A 26387-nucleotide genomic window follows, 5' to 3' on the forward strand; every position below is an offset into this window, starting at 1 on the left:
TGCTTTCAGTCAGAGCTTTTGGGTCATTTAGAGCCTAATGAGAACGCCACGCCTGTGAAGTGTAATGGAATGTAAAGAAGTATTCCGGTAATTATTGTGATTGCAATTGTAATGGCCACAGTCAGGTACAAAACAGCCAGGCTGGAGAAGCAGACTGACTTCTAGCTGCCCTCAACTTGCAAGAGGCTGTTAGGGTGGCAGATATCCTGCTCCCTAAGAAACATCTGTCTCATACATCACTGTGATACCTGGCTGTTCAGACTTCTATACAGCCCTGTGCTCTGACCACTAGACAGCACTCTCCAAGCTCTGCTCTGCCTGTGCTATAAAGTCAGGCATTGCTGTTGGCTGTCATGGGACACCTGCAGGGCCACAATGCTGCTAGGATTGGCTGGGGCTGGGTACAGACAATCCCCTGTATCATTTGCCGGGCGCGTGAATGCCCAGGTGCAGCGAAGGCTCCCAGTCTGTTCTGGAGAATTCATGGTGTCCATTCCCAGCCCGAAGCTCCCAGCCCCCAGGCAATTTGGGAGGAGAGGGGGCAGGTGCTGGCTGGGGCTCTGCAGACAGCAGGGCAGGGAGGGAGCTGGGAAGCAGCAGAGGGCAGTGGAATAGATGCCTTATTGTCAGTCTGAAAGTGCCTCCCGCAACGCAGGGGCTTCCTGGGGCTTCCTGGGGGCGAGCGGGATTCTAGCACCAGAACAGTGATGGGTGCAGCAGGGTGTGGGACTTGTGTGGTGACCCTGCTGCTTTCAACGCTCCTCCTTCGCCAGCAGGGCCCAGGCACTCCCTGCCCCAGAGGACGGTGCAGGCAGCGCCTCACGTTCTGCTGCGCGACCGCTTTCAAAGTGACGCCAATGACTGGAGAGCAAATAAGTGTGTTTGTGTGAGTGCATGTGTGCACGCGTGTGCACCTCTTGTGTGCCAGTGTGCGTGTGCGTGCCTTGCTACGGCAGAGTGGATTTCTGATTGAATACGGAGGCGTTAATCCAATTGCCGGCAACTGAAAAGCCATCAGAGGCTGTTCATCATATAAATGGCATTAAGAGGGCTCCTCAATCAGATTCCAGCCTTGTATTCGAATGGGAGCCAGGTCTCATTTCCATCTACCAGTATTATTACGTTGCCTCGGAATGACTCCAGGTGGACTCTGGGATCCCATCAGCGGCCAGCATGGAGGGGGGGGGTGTTTGTGTGTCAGTTCACAGCTTGCTGTGGCACGGTGTCTGTGTGCAATTTGCCAGGTGCCTGGTCACAAAGGGGGCCAGTATTCTCAGGGGCAGCTCATGGGCCAGGCACCATTCACACCAAATCCAGCCCAGTTTGGGACTGGCCAGTGAAATGAGCTGCTGAGTTCTTAGCCCCCATCACAAAGCCACGCCTACTGCTGGCTGTCTCAACAAAGAAGCTAAGATTCAAATAGGGCCCCCCAGAGGCAGAGCTGCACCCAACCCTGGGTCTGTGGGGGTCACGATGGATCAGGGGTAGCCTGCAGCCATGCTGCCCATGTTCTGTGGCTTCAGTCCCTAGAGCTGGAAATCAGGCCACGGGGCAAACCCCAGCCGAGACCCTGGGACTAGGACTGCCACCTCCAAGAGGCAGAAAAAATGGTGACAGGCCACCCCCACACCAACAAAAAGGATCCTAGTGCCGACTATAGCTAATTTCTCCCCCAGAGTCCCTGTGCCCACCAGCTCCTAGGAGCCCCCTACCATCCCCTCCCAGGAGCTCCTGCCTCCACAGCCCCAGTCTCCACTCTTCACTCCTTCCTGCTGGTGAGCCTCTGTCTGTCCTGTGTCTTGGACCCCAGCTCCAAGAGGAGCTGCCAAGGTTTTGGCAGGTTGAGGACCTGGCCCTTGGGGCAGGACCCAGCAAGGGCTAGCTGTACTCCCAGCAGTTGCTACAGGTAACAACAAACAAGGAGCACAGCACATTAAATCTTGTCACTGGTAGCCAGCATGGCAGTGTGAAAACCAGGCAGGGGGTCTTTGGGGAGCTGCAGGGGCAGGGTTTGCTCTGGGGCCTCACTGAGCTCCGAGATAGACGGTGCCGCTGCCCGCTGAGCTGCGGGCCCTGGCTGAGTGCGCCAGTCCCTCCCAGAGGCAACGTGTCCCGATGGCTCCAGGTGCCATCACTTCCTGAGTGGGAGGAAAAGGGTTCTGAGCAGCAGACATGGAACATGGCACCCCTAAAAGCACAGGCCACTAACTGCCCAGGCCCTGCTCCGTTAACCAAGGCTGCATCCGGCTCCCCAGCCTCTATCTGTGCCCCAGCCACACTGGGGGGAAAGCGCCATCCTGAGTGGTGGGTTAGAGAAGCACAAATCCTGCCTGCAGGAGCCTGATGCTCCGATGGCAGGAGCAGAGTCGTCCAGGCTCACCTGTGCACTGCACTGAGGCTGTTGGCTGCAGACGGAACCTGTGGTTCCCTCTACCCAATCCAAGGTCCAAGTTCTCAGCAGCATGCTGGCTGGGCCTGCCTCCGCGCCTCACTGCCTCGCTCTCATAAACGTCACAGCAAAGGAGAAAACCCCAGGCCCGTTGGGACAGATCCACCCACGGCGGCCTGCTGCAGCAGGAGCCTGAGCCCTGCGGCTTCAGCTAGAACAGTGAACTGAACAGTCAACAGTGTAGAGAGCAGCTGGCAAGGAGCCTGCACCCCTCCCCCATCCAGACCCAGCAGGGTAGATGCCTAGCTGGGAGCGCAGACCCACTGGCCTTTGAGCACAGAGCTGGGAATTCTTTCAGTGTGTAATTCCAGCTCCCATCTGTAGTCAGGCATGGATGGCTTCCTTAGATAAGCACACAAACCTGTCCCTTCCGGCCTGTGAAATACAAACCAGAGAGGCAGCCCCGTTCTTTGGGAAACTCAATTAGCACAAGAAAGAGGCTTTGATTTAAAGAAACTCCAAAGTGAGTGACAACTCTTAATCTGAGGAGGAGTAATTTAGGGATGTAGAGGAGTGTGTGCGGGTGTGAGAGAACACAGAGAGAGCTTCACTGCCATCCATCAAAGGAGGATCACGGTGGTTTAAAGAGCCACTGCAAAAATAAAGATCTGTTCCTATTTTTCTAGCTCGTCGCCTTTCAAGGAAATACCTGCAGAGTAACACTCTCACCAGATTTCAGAGTAGCAGCCGTGTTAGTCTGTATCCTCAAAAAGAAAAGGAGCACTTTTGGCACTTTAGAGACTAACCAATTTATTTGAGCATAAGCTTTCGTGAGCTACAGCTCACTTCATAGCTCACTTCATCGGATGCGGGTGAAGTGAGCTGTAGCTCACGAAAGCTTATGCTCAAATAAATTTGTTAGTCTCTAATGTGCCACAAGTCCTCCTTTTCTTTTTGCTCTCACCAGAGAGAGCGAGTAGGGAATAAAAGAACTGCACAAAACCCAAGACCATATGGGGCCCAGAGTATAACCTTCTGCATGTCATTTGCACTGGCACATCCTGGGTGTGAAATGTACCATCTCAGAGCACCCTTCACTCTGGTGTCAATCACTGCATGGGGTGTAGGCAGTGATCAACTGGAGCCACCCCACCCTGTGAGGCATTTCACAGTGAATGCCAAACATTTTAAAAGGTGCTGCTGGTTTGGAAGGCCCCACCTCAGGGCCTGATTTGTAGGGATGCTCTGCTCAACCCCCAAATCTCCAGCTGAAGCCAAGGGGAGCTGGGGGTTCCCAGCTTCATGTGTAAGTCAGGCTCTGAAAAAGGGAGTCACCCCATATCTGTGGCAATTTAAGCCTGATGTTATAACCCAGGCTGCCTCGAGGTCTGAATCTGATGTTTGTGAGTGTAATTAGCTGGATGGGAAACCTATTTAAAACAATTTAAACCTGAGATAATTAAACAGGATGAATTTGACGAGTGTAATTTACTTCGCTGCTGATTATCTTTGCTTCATTTTGCACTTCACTCAGCTGGGAAAGTGAAACAAAATCGATGCTGCCAATGCAAGTGATTTTATCTTGAGTTTCATGGTATTGATTGTTCTTCTTGAAGCTCCAGCTGCCGGAGTCAAGTGATCATGTGAGAATATCAGCTTTTATTTAAAATAAAATATTTTTCTCCCTCATGATTGTGGAGAAAATCTTGAAACTGTGACCCGAGTGTGAACCCAATTGTCCTCAATCAGTGGGCAAAAAAAGTCCCGAAATTTCATTTTTTTAAAATCCCAGAATTGTAAAGCCAATCTCATGATTTTTGAGAGCTGACTCATGAATGCTGGAGGGTTGGCCATGCTGCAACCTTGCTCTGGTTCACTTTGGCCCAGATTTTTAAAGGTGTTTAGGCAGCCAACTCCTGTTGTAATCAGTTTCACTTCCATTATTCCCATACACTAGCCCAGCAGTTCTCAGATTTCATTGCACTGCGACCCCCTTCTGACAACAAAAATGACTATATGACCCCACACCACAAGGGGCTCCACCAGGCTAAATTGCTCAGGCTTGGGCTGTGGGGCTCACGGTTTGCTTGTCTGCCCTGGGCCCCAGTGAGTCTAATGCCAGCCCTGGCGACCCCATTAAAATGAACTTGGCACCACTTTGGGATCTTGACCCACAGTTTGAGGACCGCTGCACTAGCCCAAATGACAAGGGATTTCTAGGTTCTTGAGTCTGCTGGGGCAAAGCTCTCATCTCCTGCCAAAACAAATATCCCTACTGCTCCCACTGCAAACAAAATCCATTGCATGGGACTTTTCCAATCTATTAACTTTGTTTCCCCTTCAAACCACCCCTAAAGTTTGGGTGAAAGCTATTTGTATTTCCAATTGGAATCACCTTTATTTTAGATCAAAGGAAAGTAACAAAATAAGAGAACAAATCACAAAAGTAAAGTCCTCTGATGCTTGCTCTCTCTCTCTCAGAACACTTGTGCACAGGTACGTGGAATTTCTGTAACAGTCTGCACTGATCAGAGCACAGAATGGCAGCTGGCTCTCGAGCAGATGGCAGCAAGTGCCAGAAAATTTTAAAGGGGCAGCACACAGAAAGACAGAATCCCACTGAGTGCGTGGTTCCTGAACTGCCAGGCTTTGTGCTGATGCAAACAGTGTTTGAAGGGAGATAAACCTCCTGTTTCAGGGCATTAGCTGATCTGTAACTGGTCAGAATTGGGATGAGCTCTCCATTGGGGCAGATTACCCCACATCTGCCTGCTTCGGGGTTCTTGCACTTTCCTCTGCAGCATATGCGGGTGATGGGTCACTGCACTAGATAACCAAGCTCCCCTCGGTTTATATGGCTGTAGATAGGGAGAGCAGTGTGCTAGTAGCTGATCGTGGTGCTCCGTTGGAGAGCTGGCTGAGACAAGCTGGTGGGTTCTCAGCACAGCACCGACGCTTAGCCCTAGGGCAAAGCACAGGCATGTATGTCTTGGAATGAAAATCTGTGCAGCATCTAGACACGCATCTATGCTGGCAGCAGGAGCAGGACAACAGGCCTCCAGCGTGGGATCTGGCTGCTCACTGCCCTCCCTGGCAGAGGTTGAAGCTCCAGGGTCTGTCCCCACTGCTGATTCTGGTGTGTGTGCAGCAGTGGGAGTCTGGCTACAACAGAAGCAACAATGTGGCTCAGATACCAGCTCCAAGGGCTTCCCCTTCAACAGGTGAGCAGGGCTCTTGCTGTCCCTGTGTGGACTGGCAGGAGTCAGTGAGTGCCAGGGCTGTGATAGGGTGTGTGTGTGCTGAGGGAAGGGCAGTGCACCAGCCCTGACAGATCCATGCAGCAGTTCCCCCCATGGCAGGCAGGGGGTGCTGGCACAGGCAAGGGGTGACCCAGGGTTGTCCTGTTTTGCAGGCTGAGGTACATGGTGAAGCAGCTGGAGAATGGCGAGGTGAACATCGAGGAGCTGAAGAAGAACCTGGAGTACACAGCTTCACTGCTGGAGGCTGTCTACATCGATGAGACCAGGTAGGCTGGGGTGTGCCTGCCCCATAGTGCCCCCTGGGGACACTAGGGGATGTATGGGGGACACTCCCTCCTGGGGAGGATGTATAGGGGATGGGGTGCCATGCTGACAGGGGTGGGTGGGTGGGAGTGCATAGGGGATTAGATGCTTTGCTGATGGGGCATATGGAGGGAGAGTATATGGGGGATGGGGTGCTGTGCTGACAGGGGGTGGGGGTGCATAGAGGACAGGGTGCTGTGGTACCTGGGAGATGGAGGGGAAGAGTATAGGGTGTCAAGCTGTCCTGCAGTGGCTCAAGAGCATCAGTACCAGCCTCCAGGCAGACTGTTAAGGACCAGGACACAATCCCCAATTGTTGGTGAGTTCTGTGCTTAGATTTCACCAATCAATTATCAAGTATAAACTCCTCAGGCAATGTAACAATCTAACCACAGAGTCACAGACAGTCCCTCTCGGTACTCTGATCTGTCTTGCCATGCAGGGCAGCCTGCCTTTGTGACGGATGTTCCCTTATGTTAGAGAGCTTATTCCTTCACTTTCCCACTTCCCTGGTCCTTCTCGCATGAACAGAGAGCAACAATACCTGAAGTCTGAAGGTGCAAACAATTCAATGTTTATTGGGGTGAACTTCCAGCAAGCTTAAATACAAGTTCCTTTTTCCTTATTTTCGAATCCCAACTTACTTCCTGTTTGCCCCTAATTTATATAGTAATATTCTTAGCTATACCTTAACCAATCTTATTCTACTGAAATTTAACTAACCAATCCTAACATATTGTAACATGATTAGCTAACCAATTATATCCCACCACAATAATTAGATTACACCCAGCAAAATTAATTATACAGCAGACAGAAACAATCACAGAACCAGACAGAGATTATACAGACAAACAATAGCAAACAGGGAACTATAATGACAAAACAATACAGAAGTGAGGATTTCACATCCCAGCTATTGATAAGTGAGTTCTTGCCAGACAGGATGCTATCAAACTAAGTTTCCTTTTACATTTTCTAGGCACTTCCCTTTCTCTGGAGGTGATAGGAGTACAATCCTGTCCTGATAGTGCCTGACAGCCCAATAGCACCTTACTTCAATGTGACTAGTTTGGAATGTGAGGATGTGACCGGTCGCTTCCCAGCTTATGGCTGCCTCTGCTGCTTAGCCAAAGGCCTTAGCCTAAGAACAGGGCCTCAGACTGTCACAGTAAGAGAAGGACCTTACACTGGCAGACAGTGATTTTGATTCTTTCTTTTATACCTCTAACTAGCCAAGTGATAAGAATACACCTAAATTCTTAAAGTACAGGCCTTTACAGACAGGCCTGAATATCTATATCCTAACACTTTACACCAAGGATCACAGCAATAGTCAGGTTACTCCCAGTTCCAAAGGACCAACCATTTACCCCAGGTCAGTAGCACCTTAGATCTCACGCCAAAGACAACACTTGTAGCCAATTCTATACTAAACTATATACAGATTTATAAACTAGGGAAAGAAAATAAGAGTTATTTACAAGGTTAAAGCAGAAAAACATACACAAATGAGTTCCGATCTTAAATTTCAAAAGGTAATAGACACTTCTATAATGTGCAAGCTCATATGTCCTTTTGGGCTAACCAAGGCTAAGCAACTGGGGATCTTTTGCTGAGCAATCCTTGCCTCCAAGAGTCCAAGCAATACAAAAGATACAGTTCCTCCTTGTTAGCACTTTTTATTTCTTTCCCCCTTCTGCATGGAGTTGTACATTCAGCTGTTGGGAGGAACTCATGGTGGGGGAGAGCAATCAGCAAAGCCTTTTGTCCTCTGACATTCGGTGGTCTCCTTAGTTGGGCAGGAGCTAATAGCTCCTGTTGGTTTCAGAGGAACAGCCGTGTTAGTCTGTATTCGCAAAAAGAAAAGGAGTACTTGTGGCACCTTAGAGACTAACCAATTTATTTGAGCATAAGCTTTCGTGAGCTACAGCTCACTTCATCGGATGCAGTGAGCTGTAGCTCACGAAAGCTTATGCTCAAATAAATTGGTTAGTCTCTAAGGTGCCACAAGTACTCCTTTTCTTTCAGCTCCTGTTGGAGACTTGTATTTACACTCTCCTTAATGCTTCTCTCCTGTCTGGTGATTAACAGTTACAGAACAAATGGGATACAGATGCTGTAAGTGAGATTAATGCAGACAGCAACTCACAAGTGTTTCATAAAGTCTAAACAAATTCTTATAATTCTAATACCTATTTTAATATTACATCACCAGACACAACCTCAACAGCCAGACTGGTTCCAGCTACGTAGTTGTCAGTGTTCAGTTGAGACATGGCGCCTTGACATGAGCTGGCACAAGATATGCCAGCATCTCATAGGGGATGGGATGCCATGCTGACAGGGGTGTATGGGAGGAGGAGATACAGGGGATCAGATGCCATGCTGTCAGGCATATGGGAGGAGGACATGCAGGGGATGGGATGCCATGCTGACAGGGGTATATGGGAGGAGTTTGTGCAGAGGATGGGATGCCATGAATCATAGAATCATAGAATATCAGGGTTGGAAGGGACCTCAGGAGATCATCTAGTCCAACCCCCTGTTCAAAGCACGACCAATCCCCAACTAAATCATCCCAGCCAGGACTTTGTCAAGCCTGACCTTAAAAACTTCTAAGGAAGGAGATTCCACCACCTGCCTAGGTAACGCATTCCAGTGCTTCACCACCCTCCTAGTGAAAAAGTTTTTCCTAATATCCAACCTAAACCTCTCCCACTGCAACTTGAGACCATTACTCCTTGTTCTGTCATCTGCTACCATACTGACAGGGGTATATGGGAGGAGGACATACAGGGGATGGGATGCCATGCTGACAGGGGCATATTGGAGGATGGCAAGTGGCATGTGTAGGGCATGGGATGCTGTGCTGATAGGGGCATATGAGGGGAGAGGGATGGAGCGTGGGGGGTGGTGCGTGTCCATTCCTGCTTCACTGGCAGTTTCCGTTTCAGGCAAATCCTGGACACAGAGGATGAACTGCAGGAGATCAAGTCAGACGCGGTGCCGTCCGAGGTGCGGGACTGGCTGGCCTCCACCTTCACCCAGCAGACCCGTGCCAAGGGCCGGCGCTCTGAGGAGAAGCCCAAGTTCCGCAGCATTGTCCATGCTGTTCAGGCCGGCATCTTCGTCGAGAGGTTCGGAGCTGGGGGGCATGGCGGGGGCTGTCTACGGGGAGTTTGCAGGGTGCTGTATTGGCATGTAGGGAGAAAGCTCCCTGCCTGGTGGAGGGGGCTGGAAGCCTGGACTCCTCGGTTCTATTCCTGGATCTGGGAGGCCACTGGGATCTGGTGATTTCAGGATGGGGACTGGGAGCCAGGACTCTCTGGGAGAGGAAGAGTGTCTAGTGGTTAGAGTGGGGGAGCAGGAAGTCTGGACTCCTGGCTTCCATACCTGGCTCTGGGAAGGGAGATAGTATAGTCACCGCGCCTCTCTGTGCCTCAGTTTCCCATATTGTGTCCAGGGATGCTCCCCACACTGGGTGTGGGAGTGGAGAATGAGGCTGAACGTCTGCTGAGTGCTCTGAGACTCTGGGGAAGGGTCAAGCAGGATCACACACACCCCTCGCCTCTCATGGCAGGGGATCTGCCTCTCTGGGCTGGCTACCTGCCTTAGCGCCCTCTTCTGGCAAATGGGGAGCAGGGCCACAGTCTCACCTGCTGCTCCCTTTCCCTGCAGGATGTTCCGCCGGACGTACACAGCCGTGGGACCTAACTACTCCACCTCTGTCATCAACTGCCTGAAGGTAACAGCAGGGAGGGGAGGTGCCTGCTGCTCCCCATGCCCCTGACCCTGCCCGTGAGACGGGCCATGGCTCCCATGGGGGCGGAGGCTGCAGCCAGTGGCAGCCTGGCATCCTCTGTGCTGCTCATCCCTGTTTCCCTGTGGCCATCAGAGCCGAGCATGACTCTGCCCTGTGCTGGCAGAGCCAAAGCTGGCCCCACAAAGGCTGCATTGCTATGCCCATTGCTTGGGAGGGGTCACCCGGCCCAGCCCTGCTGTGTCACACGAGCACTGTCCTCTCCCAGCACCTGAAAATCCCCAGCACCTCTTCCTGTGACACGCCCACCATGGGCCTGCTTGTATCGGCTGGGCAGGGCTGCACCAGGCTGATGGACAGGGCCCCCCACAACCACAGGCACAACCCCCTCCTACCCTTAGCTGGGGTGTCGGTGCCCCTCCCTGTCCTGCTTCCCTAGGTCAGACGCTTTGCCCCTGCACCCATTCACAGCTCATGCTGCCTGTGCTGGATACAGGGTCTTTCAAAGGCCCCCTGGATGTAACTCTGCCACCTGGAATGGGACCCAGCCTAACCCTATGCCAGCTCCTCCCAGCCTGGTTCAGGCAGTGTGCCCCCTGCCTGCCACGGCCCTGCGCCAAGCTGCCTGTCCCTCCCCAGCCTTGCTGCACGGAGCGGAGGTGTGACTTCCGCTCTGCCTTCTCCCGCAGACCCTGGACCTGTGGTGCTTCGACGTGTTTGCGCTGAACAGGGTGACAGAGGACCACGCCCTGCGCACCATTGTCTTTGAGCTGCTCACCAGACACAACCTCAACAGCCGCTTCAAGGTCAGCAGCCTGCCACCTTCTCCCCCGCCCCCCACCAGCATCCTGCTCCCCGCCATGTCCCATCACCAGCCCCCTGTCCCCACCAGGCCCCATCACCAGCCCCCCCGCCCCATAAGCCCTATCAGCAGCCCCCAACCCAGTCTCCTGCCCTTTATCATGCCCCATCAGCAGCCTCCTGCCCACTCAGCCCCAGAGGGCTGGAAGATCCAATGGGTAGTAGAACAGGAGCCCATGAGTGATACCAGGATCTCCAACCCTCTACACAGCCCAGATCTGTCCCCAGCACTCAGCTGGAAAGGAGGTTTGGGGGACACAGTGCAGGGGTGTGGCCAGCAGAGCCAGCACCCGAACAGGCCCGGTGTGGTCACAGCAGCCCTGGACCCATTCCTGGGGCTGGGTGCCGGCCTCTGTTTGTCAATGGAAGGGCTGGGTCTTGCAGAGAAGAGATCCCCTGAGTTTTTCTCTAAGCCAGCTGAATGGAGAGGTCACGGCGACCTTCCCGGCTCCGCAGAGGCTTAGGTAGGGTTCATGTGCACGCCTGTGGGTATGTGTGTGTGTGTGTATGTGTAGCACCCTCAGACACTGGGCGGGATTGAACCTGGGACCTCTGGAGCTCAATGCATGAGTCTCTACCGCATGAACTAAAAATCTTGTGGCTCTTAGCCAAGGCGGTAGCAGACTCATCAATCGCTAGCTGGGCTAGGTACCACTAGAGGGGGACAGAGTGCCACTCCCAGCAGGCCTGGGTTACATAGGCACACGTATGTGTATCAGTCTGCACGTGTGTGCATGAGTAGGGATGTGCATGCATGTGTGGCGTAGGAGTATGCATGCCTGTGATCTGCATGTGCATGTCTGTGCGTGTGTGTTCCCGGGCATGCGTGTCGGGGCGTGTGTGTGCCTGAGTGTGCATGTCAGTGCCCAGGTGTGCATGTCTGTCCAAGCATTGACTGTTTTTCTTCGCTCCCTTGCTGGGGCGGTTATGTTCGCCCATTGACAGTAACTGATGGGGATGAGGTTTGTGTGAACAGCCCTACTTGCTTTTCCCGTTCTCTGCAATGCTCTCCGTTGTCCAGGCATGACACAGGCACCCATCTCGCTCACATGCTCAGGGCCACACAGTCGCCAGCTTTGGGGTTGGGAAGGAATTTTCTCCCCAGGTCAGATTGGCAGGAACCTGGTGGTTTTCACCTTCCTCTGTAGCAGGGAGCAGGGATCACCTGCTGGGATCATCTGGGCAGATCCTACCTAATCAACTCCCTGCCATGGCAGGGGCCTTGGGCATTGGTGGCACCTTGGTCTCTCCTCTTCTCTGCTGGGGCCAAACCTGCTTTGATTAAGCGCAAGTCTTTAGACTTGGTACCAGGTGTCTGGGTGAAATCCCCTGCCCTGTGCTGCCCAGGGGCTGAGACTAGATGATCTAATGATCCCGTCTGTGAAACAATAAAACAAGGTCCCAGCAGAAACACATGTATCTCACACCATGGAACAAACTGCAAGAGCAGGGGGCTCCGTCAGCATCCCGCCTGTGGAGCATGGGGAGCGGAGTGTGAGCCAGCTCCCCAGGTCAGTGCCCCAGCCCTTCGAGACAGGTTGGGGGCAGCTCCCTGGTCCCCTGCACAAGCTGGCATCGCTGCCTGGGGCAGAGCTGTGGTGCCCACACGCAGGGTGTTTTCCCACCCACATGCTGGTGACTGATGGGGGGATCGGGAGCTCCTGAGCTCTAGCAGGAAGGAGATGCTAATGGGCTCTCTGGGACTGCTCCAGGCAGAGGCACGGAGCAAGGGGAAGGCAGGGGTCTGTGGTTCCCAAGATCACATCCCCTGGCGGCTTTTCAACATGGCTGAAAGGGGCCATCTCAGGCACTGGCCCATCCATGCAAACAGCCGGTGCCCAACTCCTCCGAGAAGGTGGCAACCAACATGTCTGAGCCATGTCCCTGCTGCAGCATGACACGCATCCACCCCAGACACACTGCCTGAGTGCATGCCTCAGTGCATGCTGGGAAAATCCGGGCAGCTACCCGTGGTGCCTCAACAGGGACAGCGCACCCAGGAGACGTGCACGGAACAGCACCATGGAGCAGTGCATGCTGGGACGACTTGCCACACAGGGACCTGGAGGAGGAGACTGTCCACATCAGTGACCCAGGCTCATTCAGGGGTCCTGGCTGCTCAGTGCCAGGCTGGGTACAGGGAGCTGCCCTGAGGCAAAATGGCTTCTGGCAGGGGTCACGTGCCAAGAGCTGCCACGGTTATTGCCCGAGCATTGATCACGTGGGGCAGAAGATGTACTAAACTCCGAGCCAGCCCTGTCTGGGTGCCTGGGTGGGAGGGGCTGGAATGGGCACAGGGCTGCAATGGGCAAGGGAGTCCATGGTGCTGCGCTGGGCAGCACAAGTGCCCTGCAGGGCCCGATTTCCAGTGCCCGTCTTTGCTCTTTGCCGTACATCTGCTGGGAGTCGCTGGCACTGCTCCAGATTGTTGTGAGCAGAGTCGAGCCCCAATCCCAAAGACCTTCCCACAGGCACCACAGTCATGGCATATAGGTCAAGGACCCTGGCGTAGCAGATTGGTGCTTCCCTTCTGCAGCCACGGTGGGTGCGGTGGCCCGAGGAGGCTGGAAGCTCTGACAGTGTGTTGGTCTAGATCATTGTTGATTTCCCAAATGGTAGCACCAAGGAGCCCAATCCGGGGTCAGAGCCCATTGTCCCGGGTGCTGCACTGACTGCTCCTGGCTGGAGAGCAGAGGTGTCGGACTGGCTGTGATGGGGCGAGGGGGAGCAGAAGCAGAGGCTGTCTCCATGTGCCAATCTCTGGAGCAGACTCCCCTTTGCCCCCGAGGGAATGGACTCAGGTGCGATGCTCCTCTCCCCACTCACAGCAGGGTCGGGACTAGACATACAGCACATCCACCCCCTGTCTCCTCTCTGCCCTCTGCGTATGGCAGGGCTCTGGCAACAGGGCTGGCAGCGTGGTGTTCCCTGGACCATGCAGCTCTCGGGCAGCTGCAATACCGTAGAACAGGCAGGGCAGGGCTGCCCCCTGCTTGTGGGCCTCAGCCTCAGCCTGGCCTCATGGAGCCCCTCAATGGCTGGGGGAGTCCTGGGGCCCATTCACTCCCTGGCCTCTTTTCAGGTACTGCTCAAAGACACATGTGGCTTTACCCATGGGAGCAGCAGCAGTTACTCCAGTGAGTAAGTCCCTGCAGGATGAGGCCTGAGCCCGTCTGACATCAGCAAATAGAACAAGATCCCCCAAAACCACAGTGGGAGAGCAGGCCACTGCCCTGGGGGGAGCTCGGAGGTCTGTGGCCTAGTGGCACAAGCACAGGTCTGGGAGCCAGGAGTGCTTGAGTCCTTTTCCCACCTGGGCAGCCTTTGGCAAGTCACTTGGCTGTTTCCGTGCCTCAATTTCTCCATCAATCCTTCCTGGCTGCCCCTAGGGTTATTACGTGGTGATATTTCTGGCTCCAGTACAGGCTGGCAGTCCTCTCTGGCAGGCAGATACCCCCGCAGCGCACAAGGGGCGCCCAGCTTGCATGCTGCTGGCTCAGGGCTCTGGTGCTGCAGCCTGACCACCGTCTCCTTGCTCCGCAGATCCCCACTGTGTTTTTAATGACCTTACTGGACGCACTGGAGGCTGGCTATGGGAAATACAAGAACCCCTACCACAACCAGATCCATGCGGCTGACGTGACCCAGACTGTGCACTGCTTCCTGCTGCGCACTGGCATGGTGGTATGTGGGCGCTGTGCCAGCTCGCTGTGTCCAGGGCCCCTCACCTGGGTTCATGCTGAGGGGTCACGGTCTGGTCTCTCCACTGGCTGGTGGCTAATGGGGGGAGGTGGGACGATCAGGGCATGCTACTACTTCCTCCCTGGTGCCCACGGGTGGAGGGCAGGGGATCTCCCACAGCACTCAGCAGCAGCTGCTCCAAGCTCCTAGTTGCACAAGACAGGGAGGGGGAAGCTCCGTCCTGGCTCTTTCCCAAGTTTGTGGGGATCCAGAGTTTGGTTCAGCCAGTTTTAGAGTCAGGGCCCAGGCTGGGAGTGGGTCAGATCCAGCACCACTTCCCCAGATTTTGGGGGTACTGGGATCTGCGTCTTGGTCCAAACCCATGCAAGAGCTGCCTGGTTCCCCTGGTTCCAGTGCAAGGGGCTGCATTGTTACCAAGGAGCACAGCGCACCCTAGCGGCCTCTCCACCATCACAGAAACAGCCAGGTGGAGAAACCAGCCCAGCGTCAGGAGGGTGAATGGACCTGAGTGCCCTCCTTCTCCCAGCTCCCTGGGCGGGCCCTGGCTGCTTCCTCCTGCCCAGCCCAGCCATCACCTGCACCTGGCACCTGTGTCTGCCCTGCTGCCAGCATAGCCTGGGCTGCAGCCCCTGAGAAGGAGTCAGGAACAGGCTGGAGGGAATGTTAATATAGTGGGGACTCTTAATATAGTGGGGTCACTATATTAAGGTGCCTGCTGCCAACCTTCCCCCCCCCCCAGGTTATGTAGGAGCAGTGATTCCTGCACCTTTGCCCAGGGACAGGCCGGGGTGCTGAGCTGGGCAGGGCCCCGCGTGGGCACTAACAGCGTCTTTGCCCCCCAGCACTGTCTGACGGAGATTGAGGTCCTGGCCATCATCTTTGCAGCTGCCATCCACGACTATGAGCACACGGGCACCACCAATAGCTTCCACATTCAGACCAAGTGAGTGCCCAGGTGGCAGCGCATGGCACGGCCCCTCCAGCCCGGGATCCTATGGTGTAGGAGGGTGCTCTGGGCTGGAACCGCAGGGTTCGGAGGGCGTGAGGGGGATCAGGGCAGGGGCAGGAGGCTGGGATACGGGAAGGGGTGCAGGCTTCGACTGGGGGTGCGGGCTCTGGGGTGGTGCTGGGGATGAAGACTTTGGGGTGCAGGAGGGTGCTCTGGGCTGGGACCCAGGGGTTCAGAGGGCAGGAGGGGGATCAGGGCTGGGGCAGGGGGTTGGGGCATGGGGAGAGGCTCAGGGGTGCAGGCTCTGGGCGGCGCTTACCTCAAGTGGCATGGCCAGGCAGCTCTGCTGCACACTGCCCCATCCGCAGGCACCGCCCCTGCAGCTCTCATTAGCTGCGGTTCACAGCCAATGGGAGCTGCAGGGGCGGCGCTTGGTGCAGGGATAGCATGCAGAGTGGAGGCCCCTGGCTTCCCCTACGCATAGGAGTCGGAGAGGGGGCCATGCTGCTGCTTCCAGCAGCTGCGTGGAGCGGCCCCCGACCCTGCTCCCCAGCTGGAGCGCTGGCAAGTCCCAGATCCCGCTCCGCAGCGGGAACTCAAGGGCCAGATTAAAATGGCTGGCGGGCCATAGTTTGCCCATCCCTGCTCCAGCCTGAGCTCTGTGGAGGATTGGGCCCGCTTTGGCCTGTGCTCTGGGGAAGGATTCAGCCCGCTCTGGTCTGCACTGTGGGGGATTCCGCCCCATTTCGGCCTGTGCTCCTAGGGGAGGATTGGGCTCGCTTCAGCCTGCGCTCTGGGGGGATTGGGCCTGCTCCGGTCTGCGCTCTGTGAAGGATTGGGCCTGGTCTGCACTCCATGAAGAATTGGGCCTGTTCCAGCATGAGCTCTGGGGCAGAATCAGGCCCAATCTTGTCTACGCTGTGCTGGTTCACTCATCTCTCAGTGATGTGGTTGTGATAGCAGCCGGCTGCCTGCCCGGGGTGGCCTCTCCCCAGCCCCAAATCTTAGCCATGGCTCCTCTGGTCCCAGGTCTGACTGCGCCATCCTGTACAACGACCGTTCGGTGCTGGAGAACCACCACATCAGCGCCGTCTTCCGCATGATGCAGGAGGACGAGATGAACATCTTCATTAATCTGGCCAAGGATGAGTTTGTGTAAGGCCCTGCCCTCCTGTCCCTCTGCAGGACCCCCAGAGCCCCTGTCCCTTTCACTTCTGCGAGCCACGGGGTTGCAAATAAGTGGCTAATCATGCTGCTCATCTGGCCAGCAGGGAGCACATTGCAGGTGTCTGCCTATGATCATATGCATCTGCTCAGCGCAGAGAACACTGGGCAGCAGATACAGACATCGGCCCCCCCGTCCCAAATCGAAACGGAGGCAGAGAGGGGACCTTCCTCCCCTCCGTGTTTATGATTTATCAGTTGAGTTACTGTGTCACTTTGGGGCCCTCGTCCTGGAGCAGGACCCCGTGTGCTGGCACTGTACAGACACAGCACAAAAAGCCTAGTTAGTGAGTTGCTGATGGGATTTTTAGCACGGAGCGACAGTAAAGCACCCCATCATGGTGGAAGCGGTTAATGATGCGGGTACGTCTCTCTGAGATTCATGCACAGAGGGTGGTGCTGAGGGCCTGGTGGGGAATAGGGCAGGGAGCTCATTCAGCCTGAGGCTCTGCTAACTCTGTTTCCGAGCCTTCTGTGTGTGGGGGACCCCTTAATGGGGAGTGCTGGGGGCAGCTGCCAGCTCAGGTTCATTGTGTTGTGCTGACAGAGCAGCCACAAAGGGGCCAGTTCATAAAATGCAATGGGTGGGGCGTGTGCAACGGGCTGAGTGGCTGGCTGTACAGGAGTGATCACATGTCTGTTTCTCCACATGGGGCAGGGAGCTGCGGTCCCTGGTGATTGAGATGGTCCTGGCCACGGACATGTCCTGTCACTTCCAGCAGGTCAAGTCCATGAAAACCTCCCTCCAGCAGCTGGAGAGGTGAGTGAAGGGGTGGGGGTGGAGGTAGGGGTGGAGGTGTCTTTCCAGGCCGCTGAAGGAAAGTGCTGCTTCAAGGGGAAGCAAGAGATGGTGTTGGCGGGGGGCGGGGGGCAGATGCTTTGTGCACGTAGGAAGTTTATGAGCACGGGTGGCTTTGTGTGCAGCTGAGGTGGGTGACAGAAATGTGTGTGTCACACGTGGATTTTGGGAGTGGGATGTGTGCTGGGCAGGGGGGTGTGCATTGTGTGTGTGTGCGCGCGCGTGCTTTGGCTGGGCAGGTCTGTGTGCGTACGCACACGTATGTCCACACACGCCTGCGTGTCCACAGACGTGTGTCTGCATGCATGTGCCTGTGCGTGTACATGTGTCTGCATGCATCGTGTTGACAAATTGGAGAGTGTTCAGGGAAGAGCCACAAGGACAGTTCAATGGCTGGAGAAACTGCCTGCTGGGGCGAGACTGAAGAAGCTCCATCTATTTAGCTTATCAAACAGCAGGGTAAGAGCTGACTTGATCCTGGCCTGTAAATCCCTACACAGGAGCCGATTTCTGAGAGCAAAGAGCTCTTTAATCTCGCACTCAAAGGCAGAGCACGATCCAATGGCTGGAAGCAGAAGCTCAAAAAATTCAGGCTAGAAATAAGGTGCAAAAGGTTAAGTGAGGAGAATTAACCCTTGGAACAACTGGCCCCGGGGTGCAGTGGATTCTCAGTCATGTGGGGTCACTCTGTCCTGCGGCTGGAGCTGTCATTCCCAGCTTGGGTGTACGGACACTCGGTAGCTTTGATGGAGGTAACATGCTACAAAGAGCACTGTGCCCACAGTGGCACGGGTGGTGGTGCAGGCTAAAATCCCATGTGAAATCCTGGGTGTGTATTCAGGCAGTGTATTCTCGCTGCCATGATGCCGTGGCCACACTGCTGTGTTCAGCGCACTAGCTCCATCAGAGCTGGGAATTACGGCTCCCGCTGCAGCCTAGATGGACCCTTGGAGTCTGGCTCTAAAAGCTTCGCTCTGGCTCGGCTGGAGGCTGGAATCCCTGGCTCTGGCCGGGGAGATGCAGACGGACAGAGCAGATGATGGTAATAGCCTGCACACTGTTGAGCTGAATTGCGTCTGTGCATGGCGGTGGGTGTGTGTGAACGTGCCTGTGTGCAGGTGTGCACACAGCTCTGTGCCCAGGTGTGCTGGGCTGTGTCTGGGCACCAGGGGTGAAGAGAGGTGGGGCCAGACCGTGCTTGGGTGGAGGCCGGGTAGAGAGCAGGGCCCCTCCCTCACTACGCCTTTTGCGCCTCCCTCTGCAGGATCGATAAATCGAAAGCGCTGTCGCTGCTGTTGCATGCAGCCGACATCAGCCACCCCACCAAGCAATGGAGTGTCCACAGCCGCTGGACCAAGGCTCTGATGGAGGAGTTCTTCAGACAGGTACCGTGGGGAGGCTCAGCCGGTCCCCAAGGCCTGCAGCTCTTCCCAGCTCCCTTGAAAACCAGATGAGCCCATGGGGTTCCAGGCCTTGGTCAGAAGCAGCTCAGGGGACCCAGGAGCTTGCAGTCTCAGGAACCTGTCCTAGGAGGGGAGAGATCCCCAGTGATTTCAGTGTCACCTGCTGCCAGGGAGAGTCCATACCCAGGCTGCCGGTGGAGAGTGGGATCAGGCTTCCCCCTAACCGGCTCCTCTTGGCCAGGGGAGGACGATTCCCTTACGCAGCCTAACAGCCCGAGGGCCCCAGGTAACGCACTGAAGCTCAGTCATCCCTGCTGTGACCCCCCTTGGTCTCCCCCAAGTGTGGGCCTGCCCCTGTGTTGCCCTGTTGGTGGCACGATCTTCCCTGTGACTCTGCAGTACCAACCAGCCTTTCTGAGCCATTGCTGAGCTGGGTATTGCTGGCTGGGGCAGTGATTCCGAACCCAGCCACCCTGACAGCAGAGAGCCAAGCCGAGAGCCTCTTCCAGCCAAGGAGCTTGTGGGCTGCACAAAATAATGGAGTTCCCCGACAGCAAGGGCAGAGCACAGAGAGAGGAAGGAACATGGCTCAAAGCCAGTAGCAGAGCTGAGAACGGAACCCCGGAGTCCTGACTCCCTCCGCACCCCCACTCGATCCCACTAGACCCCACTCCTCTCACAAAGCTGGAAAGAGAACCCCAGAATCCTGCCTCCCTGCCTCCCCCGCTCTAACCTCTAGACTCCATCCTAGAGCTGGGGAAGAGAACCACGGAGTCCTGACTCTCCCACTGCTGTTAGACACAACTTTGCTTGCCACCAATCAAGGAAACAGCACAAACCCCATTTTACAGATGAGGAAACTGAGGCCTGGTGAGGCGAAGGGGCTTGCCCCGGGTCACATGGTGGGGCTGGATATGGAAACCAGCAGATCATGGCCCCAAGCCCAGCGCCCAGTGAGCTTGCTCATGCTGCCTCTGGGTCTGGGGTGGGTGATACGAGACATTGGCTAGTTGGAATGGATTTTAGGAATGGGACCCAGCCATCATGAGGAACATTCCACTGTGGCAGCTCAGCCATCCAATTAACTGCCAAGGAGCCACTGAACCATCCCAAGTGCCTCCAGAAGCCTTTGACAGAGAGTGGTGTTTCTTCCCTGCTCTGTGCACGGGGCGTGACAGCCATGTGCTGACTGTGATAGCATGAGGCCATGGGGCGCGATAGCTGTGTGGTGACTGCGATGCCGTGGGGCCTCGGGGTGCGACAGCGACGTGGGGACTGCGATGCCACGTGGCCTCGGGGCACGACAGCGGCGTGGTGACTGCGATGGCACGTGGCTTCTGGGCGCAATAGCGGCGTGGAGACTGTGGTGCCGCGTGGCCTTGGGAGACGACAGCAGCGTGGGGACTGCGATGCCGTGGGGCCTCGGGGCGCGACAGCGGCGTGGGGACTGCGATGCCTTGGGGCCTCGGGGTGCGACAGCGGCGTGGAGACTGCGATGCCGCATGGCCTCGGGGTGCGACTGCGGCGTGGGGACTGCGATGCCGCGTGGCCTCAGGGCGCAACAGTGGCGTGGAGACTGCGATGCCGCATGGCCTCGGGGTGCGACTGCGGCGTGGGGACTGCGATGCCGCGTGGCCTCGGGAGAAGACAGCAGCGTGGGGACTGCGATGCCGTGGGGCCTCGGGGCGCGACAGCAGCGTGGGGACTGTGATGCCGCGTGGCCTCGGGGTGCGACAGTGGCGTGGAGACTGCGATGCCGCGTGGCCTCGGGGTGCGACAGCGGCGTGGGGACTGCGATGCCGCGTGGCCTCGGGGTGCGACAGCGGCGTGGTGACTGCGATGCCGCGTGGACTCGGGATTCGACAGCGGCGTGGGGACTGCGATGCCGCGTGGCCTCGGAGACGACATCAGCGTGGGGACTGCGATGCCGTGAGGCCTCGGGACGCGACAGTGGCGTGGAGACTGCGATGCCACATGGCCTCGGGGTGCGACAGCAGCGTGGGGACTGTGATGCCGCGTGGCCTCGGGGTGCGACAGTGGCGTGGAGACTGCGATGCCGCGTGGCCTCGGGGTGCGACAGCGGCGTGGGGACTGCGATGCCGCGTGGCCTCGGGGTGCGACAGCGGCGTGGGGACTGCGATGCCGCGTGGCCTCGGGGTGCGACAGCGGCGTGGTGACTGCGATGCCGCGTGGACTCGGGATTCGACAGCGGCGTGGGGACTGCGATGCCGTGAGGCCTCGGGACGCGACAGTGGCGTGGAGACTGCGATGCCACATGGCCTCGGGGTGCGACAGCGACGTGGGGACTGCTATGCCGCGTGGCCTCGGGAGATGACATCAGCGTGGGGAGTGCGATGCCGTGGGGCCTCGGGGCGCGACAGCGGCGTGGAGACTGCGATGCCGCGTGGCTTCGGGGTGCGACAGCGGCGTGGGGACTGCGATGCCGCGTGGCCTCGGGAGATGACAGCGGTGTGGGGACTGTGATGCCGCGTGGCCTCGGGAGACGACAGAGGTCGCGACAGCGGCGTGGTGACTACGATGCCGCGGGGCCTCGGGGCGCAACAGCGGCGTGGGGACTGTGATGCCGCGTGGCCTCGGGGTTCGACAGCGGCGTGGGAACTGCGATGCCGCGTGGCCTCGGGGTTCGACAGCGGCGTGGGAACTGCGATGCTGCGTGGCCTCGGGGTTCGACAGCGGCGTGGGGACTGCGATGCCGTGGGGCCTCGGGACACGACAGTGGCGTGGAGACTGCGATGCCACATGGCCTCGGGGTGCGACAGCGACGTGGGGACTGCTATGCCGCGTGGCCTCGGGAGATGACATCAGCGTGGGGACTGCGATGCCGTGGGGCCTCGGGGCGCGACAGTGGCGTGGGGACTGCGATGCCGCGTGGCCTCGGGAGATGACAGCGGTGTGGGGACTGTGATGCCGCGTGGCCTCGGGAGACGACAGAGGTCGCGACAGCGGCGTGGTGACTACGATGCCGCGGGGCCTCGGGGCGCAACAGCGGCGTGGGGACTGCGATGCCGCATGGCCTCGGGGTGTGACAGCGGCATGGGGACTGCGATACCATATGGCCTCGGGGTGCGACTGCGGCGTGGGGACTGCGATGCCGCGTGGCCTCGGGAGAAGACAGCAGCGTGGGGACTGCAATGCCGTGGGGCCTCAGGGCGCAACAGCGGCGTGGAGACTGCGATGCCGCGTGGCCTCGGAGACGACATCAGCGTGGGGACTGCGATGCCGTGGGGCCTCGGGACGCGACAGTGGCGTGGAGACTGCGATGCCACATGGCCTCGGGGTGCGACAGCGGTGTGGGGACTGCTATGCCGCGTGGCCTCGGGGGATGACAGCAGCATGGGGACTGCGATGCCGTGGGGCCTCGGGACGCGACAGTGGCGTGGAGACTGCGATGCCACATGGCCTCGGGGTGCGACAGCGGTGTGGGGACTGCTATGCCGCGTGGCCTCGGGGGATGACAGCAGCATGGAGACTGCGATGCCGCGTGGCTTCGGGGTGCGACAGCGGCGTGGGGACTGCGATGCCGCATGGCCTCGGGAGATGACAGCGGCGTGGGGACTGCGATGCCGCGTGACCTCGGGAGACGACAGAGGTCGCGACAGCGGCGTGGTGACTGCGATGCCGCGGGGCCTTGGGGCGCGACAGCGACGTGGAGACTGCGATGCCGCGTACCCTCGGGGTGCGACAGCGGCGTGGGGACTGCGATGCCGTGGGGCCTCGGGTGCGACAGCGGCGTGGGGACTGCGATACCACGTGGCCTCAGGGCGTGACAGCGGTGTGGAGACTGTGATGCCGCGTGGCCTCAGGGCACGACAGCAGCGTGGTGACTGCGATGCCGCGGGGCCTCGGGGCGCGACAGTGGCGTGGGGACTGCGATGCCGCGTGGCCTCGGGGTGTAACAGCGGCATGGGGACTGCGATACCACGTGGCCTCGGGGTGCGACAGCAGCGTGGGGACTGCAATGCCGTGGGGCCTCGGGGCGTGACAGCGGCGTGGAGACTGCTATGCCGCGTGGCCTCGGGGTGCGACAGCGGCGTGGGGACTGCGATGCCGCGTGGCCTCGGGGTGCGACAGCGGCATGGGGACTGCGATACCACGTGGCCTCGGGGTGCGACAGCAGCGTGGGGACTCCGATGCCGCGTGGCCTCGGGGTGCGACAGTGGCATGGGGACTGCGATACCACGTGGCCTCGGGGTGCGACAGCAGCGTGGAGACTGCGATGCCGCGTGGCCTCGGGGTGCGACAGCGGCGTGGGGACTGCGATGCCGCGTGGCCTCGGTGTGTGACAGCGGCATGGGGACTGCGATGCCGCATGGCCTCGGGAGACGACAGCAGCGTGGGGACTGCGATGCCGTGGGGCCTCGGGGCGCAACAGTGGCGTGGAGACTGTGATGCCGCGTGGCCTCGGGAGACGACGGCGGCATGGGGACTGCGATGCCGCGTGGCCTCGGGGTGCGACAGCGGCGTGGGGACTGCGATGCCACGTGGCCTCGGGAGACGACAGCGGCGTGGGAACTGCGATGCCGCATGGCCTCGGGAGACAACAGAGGTGTGGGGACTGCGATGCCGTGGGGCCTCGGGGCGCAACAGCGGCGTGGTGACTGCGATGCCGCGGGGCCTCGGGGCGTGACAGCGGTGTGGAGACTGCGATGCCGCATGGCCTCGGGGTGCGACAGCGGCGTGGGGACTGCGATGCCGCGTGGCCTCGGGAGACGATAGAGTTGTGGGGACTGCGATGCCGTTGGGCCTCGGGGCGCGACAGCGGCGTGGTGACTGCGATGCCGCGGGGCCTCGGGGTGCGACAGCGGCGTGGTGACTGCGATGCCGCGGGGCCTCGGGGTGCGACAGCAGTGTGGGGACTGCGATGCCATGCGGCCATGGGATGTCACTACAGACTCATCCCCACTGGCGTGTGAAAACAGGCATTTGCAGCTACAAACGCTCACTGTGTGAACCAAACTCACCCCCAGAGACACAGACAGACAATCATGTGCAGATCGGGTAGGTTCGGCTTCACACCTGCTGTTCTGCCCCCGGGGCCAGGCTGCTCAGTGGCAGATAGATTGAGCCTCATGCCCAGGGACAGTTTGAATCCTGTGTTTTGGACCAGCTGAGTATGTAACCCAGGTGTCCTGGCTCGTATTTCCCAGGCTCACAGCAGTAGCTGAGTCCACTGAATCCCTCTCCTGTGCCCAGGCTGCTCTTGCGTCACCCTGGGGCTGGGTGCCCCAGGTGTTTGGCAGGGATAATGGTGCTCTTTGTCTTGTTTCCGGCAGGGGGACAAGGAGGCTGAGCTGGGCCTGCCCTTCTCTCCGCTCTGTGATCGCAAGTCCACGCTGGTGGCCCAGTCCCAGATCGGTGAGTCGCTCCCTCCCCCCACCACACACCTGCCCTGATATATTTGGTGACTTGCCTGCCCGTTGGGCCAGGCCATGCCCTCATATCTGTGCATGCAGCCCTGCTGGCTCAGGGGTCCGTGGCCCAGTGGGTCCGTGGCCCAGTGGGGGTTCCAGGTGCATCGCATTCTAATGCCACCTCCCTCTGCCTCCGCAGGTTTCATCGATTTCATCGTGGAGCCCACTTTCTCGGTGCTGACGGACGTGGCGGAGAAGTTTGTCCTCCCGCTGATGGAAGAAGGCTCCAAGTCTAAGTCCTCCTCCAGCCAGCAGAGCAGGTGAGCAGTAGCATCGGGGACACACAGCAGCTAGAAAGCTCAGGGGAGTGTTACTAGCACTGATGCCCTTGTAGTTTTTCAGCGTGCTCAGGAATGCAGGGTCGTATCACTATCCCTACATTCCAGGTGGGGAAATTGAGGCATGACACAGGGAAGGGACACAGAGCAAGCATATAGGAGATTTGGGATTGGAACCCAGGAGTCCTGGCTCCCAGGCTGCACACTCAGTACATAGGCCCAGTCCAGATCTCTTGTGCCAAGGGAAGTGGGGGTGCTGTGTTCACCTCTGACTGCAGAGATCCTCAGGGCAGGGCAGGGCAGGGCAAGCTGCATGTCCTGGTCGAAGTCTGGTCAGTGGGGACTGCCTAGGCAAGTCACTGATTCCTTCCCAGCCAGTACCACAGAGTTCTGGGGTGTCACTGGCTGGCCGGCTCCAGGCCTCCTGGCGCAGGGGAGCTGTTGGTGCCTTGTGTTGCCTCAATCCCCCCTCCAGGAGGTGGTTACACTGTTGGGGGCCTGGGGCCTGGATCTCATGGGCAGAACCCAGAGCCCTAGGGCCAGGTTGTCCCAGCAGATCTCATTGTTCTGTGGGGAGGGGAATTCTTCATTGTGCTCAAGGATGGGGAATGGGGGAGGGGAGGATCCCAATTGTTCTCAGTGGGGGTGGAGGGACAAAGTAGAGCTGGCAAGAAAACAAGGATTTCATGGTGTGAAAACTGTCCAGGTTTTGGCATTTGGTTTAGTTCCACATTGGGACAGAACTGAGACCTTTAGACCTTTTTGACAAAAACCCAGAGAGAAAGCGAGAGAGACGCACCCCAAAGTACCCAGCGGGCCAGGTGCTCACCGGGGCTGGAGACAGCGGCATATTGTCGCCTAGGCCGACAAGGCCTAAGCCTCGGGCAGCAAATTTGAAGGGACAGCAAATTTATAATAGCAGCCAGAGGCGCCAAGTTCCCCCGGCGCAGGTGGGTGCTCGTGCCCCCCTGCCCCCGCCCCAACTCCACCCCTTCCCAACCCCTTCCCCAAAGTCCCCCCGCCAACTCTGCCCCTCCCTGCCCCTATTGGTCCCCTTCTCCAAATCCCAGCCCCACCTCCTCCCCTGAGCATGCGGCGTTCCCCCCTCTTCCTCCCAGCCGCGCGAAGCTGTTTCATGCACAAGCGCTGGCAGGGAGCAGGGAGAAGCAGAACCCAGCGGTGTGCCCAGGGGAGGAGGCAGAGCAGAGGTGAGCTGGGGCCGGGCGCAGGGCGGAGAGCTGCTGGTGGGGGCTCTGCACCTGCCAATTTTTCTCCGTGGGTGCTTGGGTGCTCCAGCCCCGGAGCACCCACAGAATCGGTGTCTATGGATGCCGCGATTCTACCAATCACAGCACTTATTGAAAACACCAACGAGGGTGCGAATTTGTAAAAAAACTAAAAACAAGTTCTTATGGGGGCGGCAATTATTTCAGGGCCTAGGGGTGGCAAAATCATTAATCTGCCACTGGCTGGGGAGACACAGGGTCCAGGTCCAGCGTAACCCAATTCAGAGCATGGATGTGAGCCTGGACCTTCCACAGCCCAGGGATCAGGAAAACCTCTGCCGGTGTCTCCATTCTGGCTGTGGGACGGTCGTTCAGCCTCGAGGAATTTATCTTAATTAAGCGTTTCGGAGATGTTCGAAGGGGATGTCTGCTGGGCTGGGCCAGCTCCTCACTGGGGTCAGTGCCGTGGACTAGATGGGCCTGTGTCCTCTGAATCTGCCCTCAGGGGCACTCCCTGTCCAGAAATAGAATTAGACTGAAACACTAGTAAAGTGAGGCAGCCCCCGATGCTGTCCAGAGGGGCCAGACCCCCCTGTAGGCCGGTGCTGCTGTATGATCCCCTGGGCCTCAAGAGCCAGCACAGCACAGAAGAATGCCCGTGAGACTGGACAGCAGGATGCCTGGGTTCTGGTCCCATCTCTGCCACTGGTTCATGATGCGGCTGCAGGTAAATCGTGCCTCGCAATCCCTCGGTTTCTCCATGTGTAAAATGCTGACACTACTAGGAAGGGTGAATGA

At 57.8% G+C, this 26387-nt stretch overlaps 1 protein-coding gene across 1 annotated transcript in view; it reads left to right on the top strand.

Annotated features, from left to right (window-relative positions):
* PDE1B (phosphodiesterase 1B) overlaps window positions 1-26387 on the top strand; it is a 143937-nt gene that overhangs the window by 114248 nt on the left and 3302 nt on the right. The window contains exons 2-12 of the mRNA XM_077838452.1: window positions 5802-5915; window positions 8910-9092; window positions 9634-9700; window positions 10405-10521; window positions 14120-14260; window positions 15121-15221; window positions 16257-16382; window positions 17110-17211; window positions 18515-18635; window positions 23948-24029; window positions 24225-24345. Of these exons, the coding sequence (XP_077694578.1) occupies window positions 5802-5915; window positions 8910-9092; window positions 9634-9700; window positions 10405-10521; window positions 14120-14260; window positions 15121-15221; window positions 16257-16382; window positions 17110-17211; window positions 18515-18635; window positions 23948-24029; window positions 24225-24345 (1275 nt within the window). The remainder of the gene's footprint in view (window positions 1-5801; window positions 5916-8909; window positions 9093-9633; window positions 9701-10404; window positions 10522-14119; window positions 14261-15120; window positions 15222-16256; window positions 16383-17109; window positions 17212-18514; window positions 18636-23947; window positions 24030-24224; window positions 24346-26387) is intronic.

This window comes from Eretmochelys imbricata, chromosome 20, assembly GCF_965152235.1.
Source record: "Eretmochelys imbricata isolate rEreImb1 chromosome 20, rEreImb1.hap1, whole genome shotgun sequence".
Classification (NCBI taxonomy): Eukaryota; Metazoa; Chordata; order Testudines; family Cheloniidae; genus Eretmochelys; species Eretmochelys imbricata.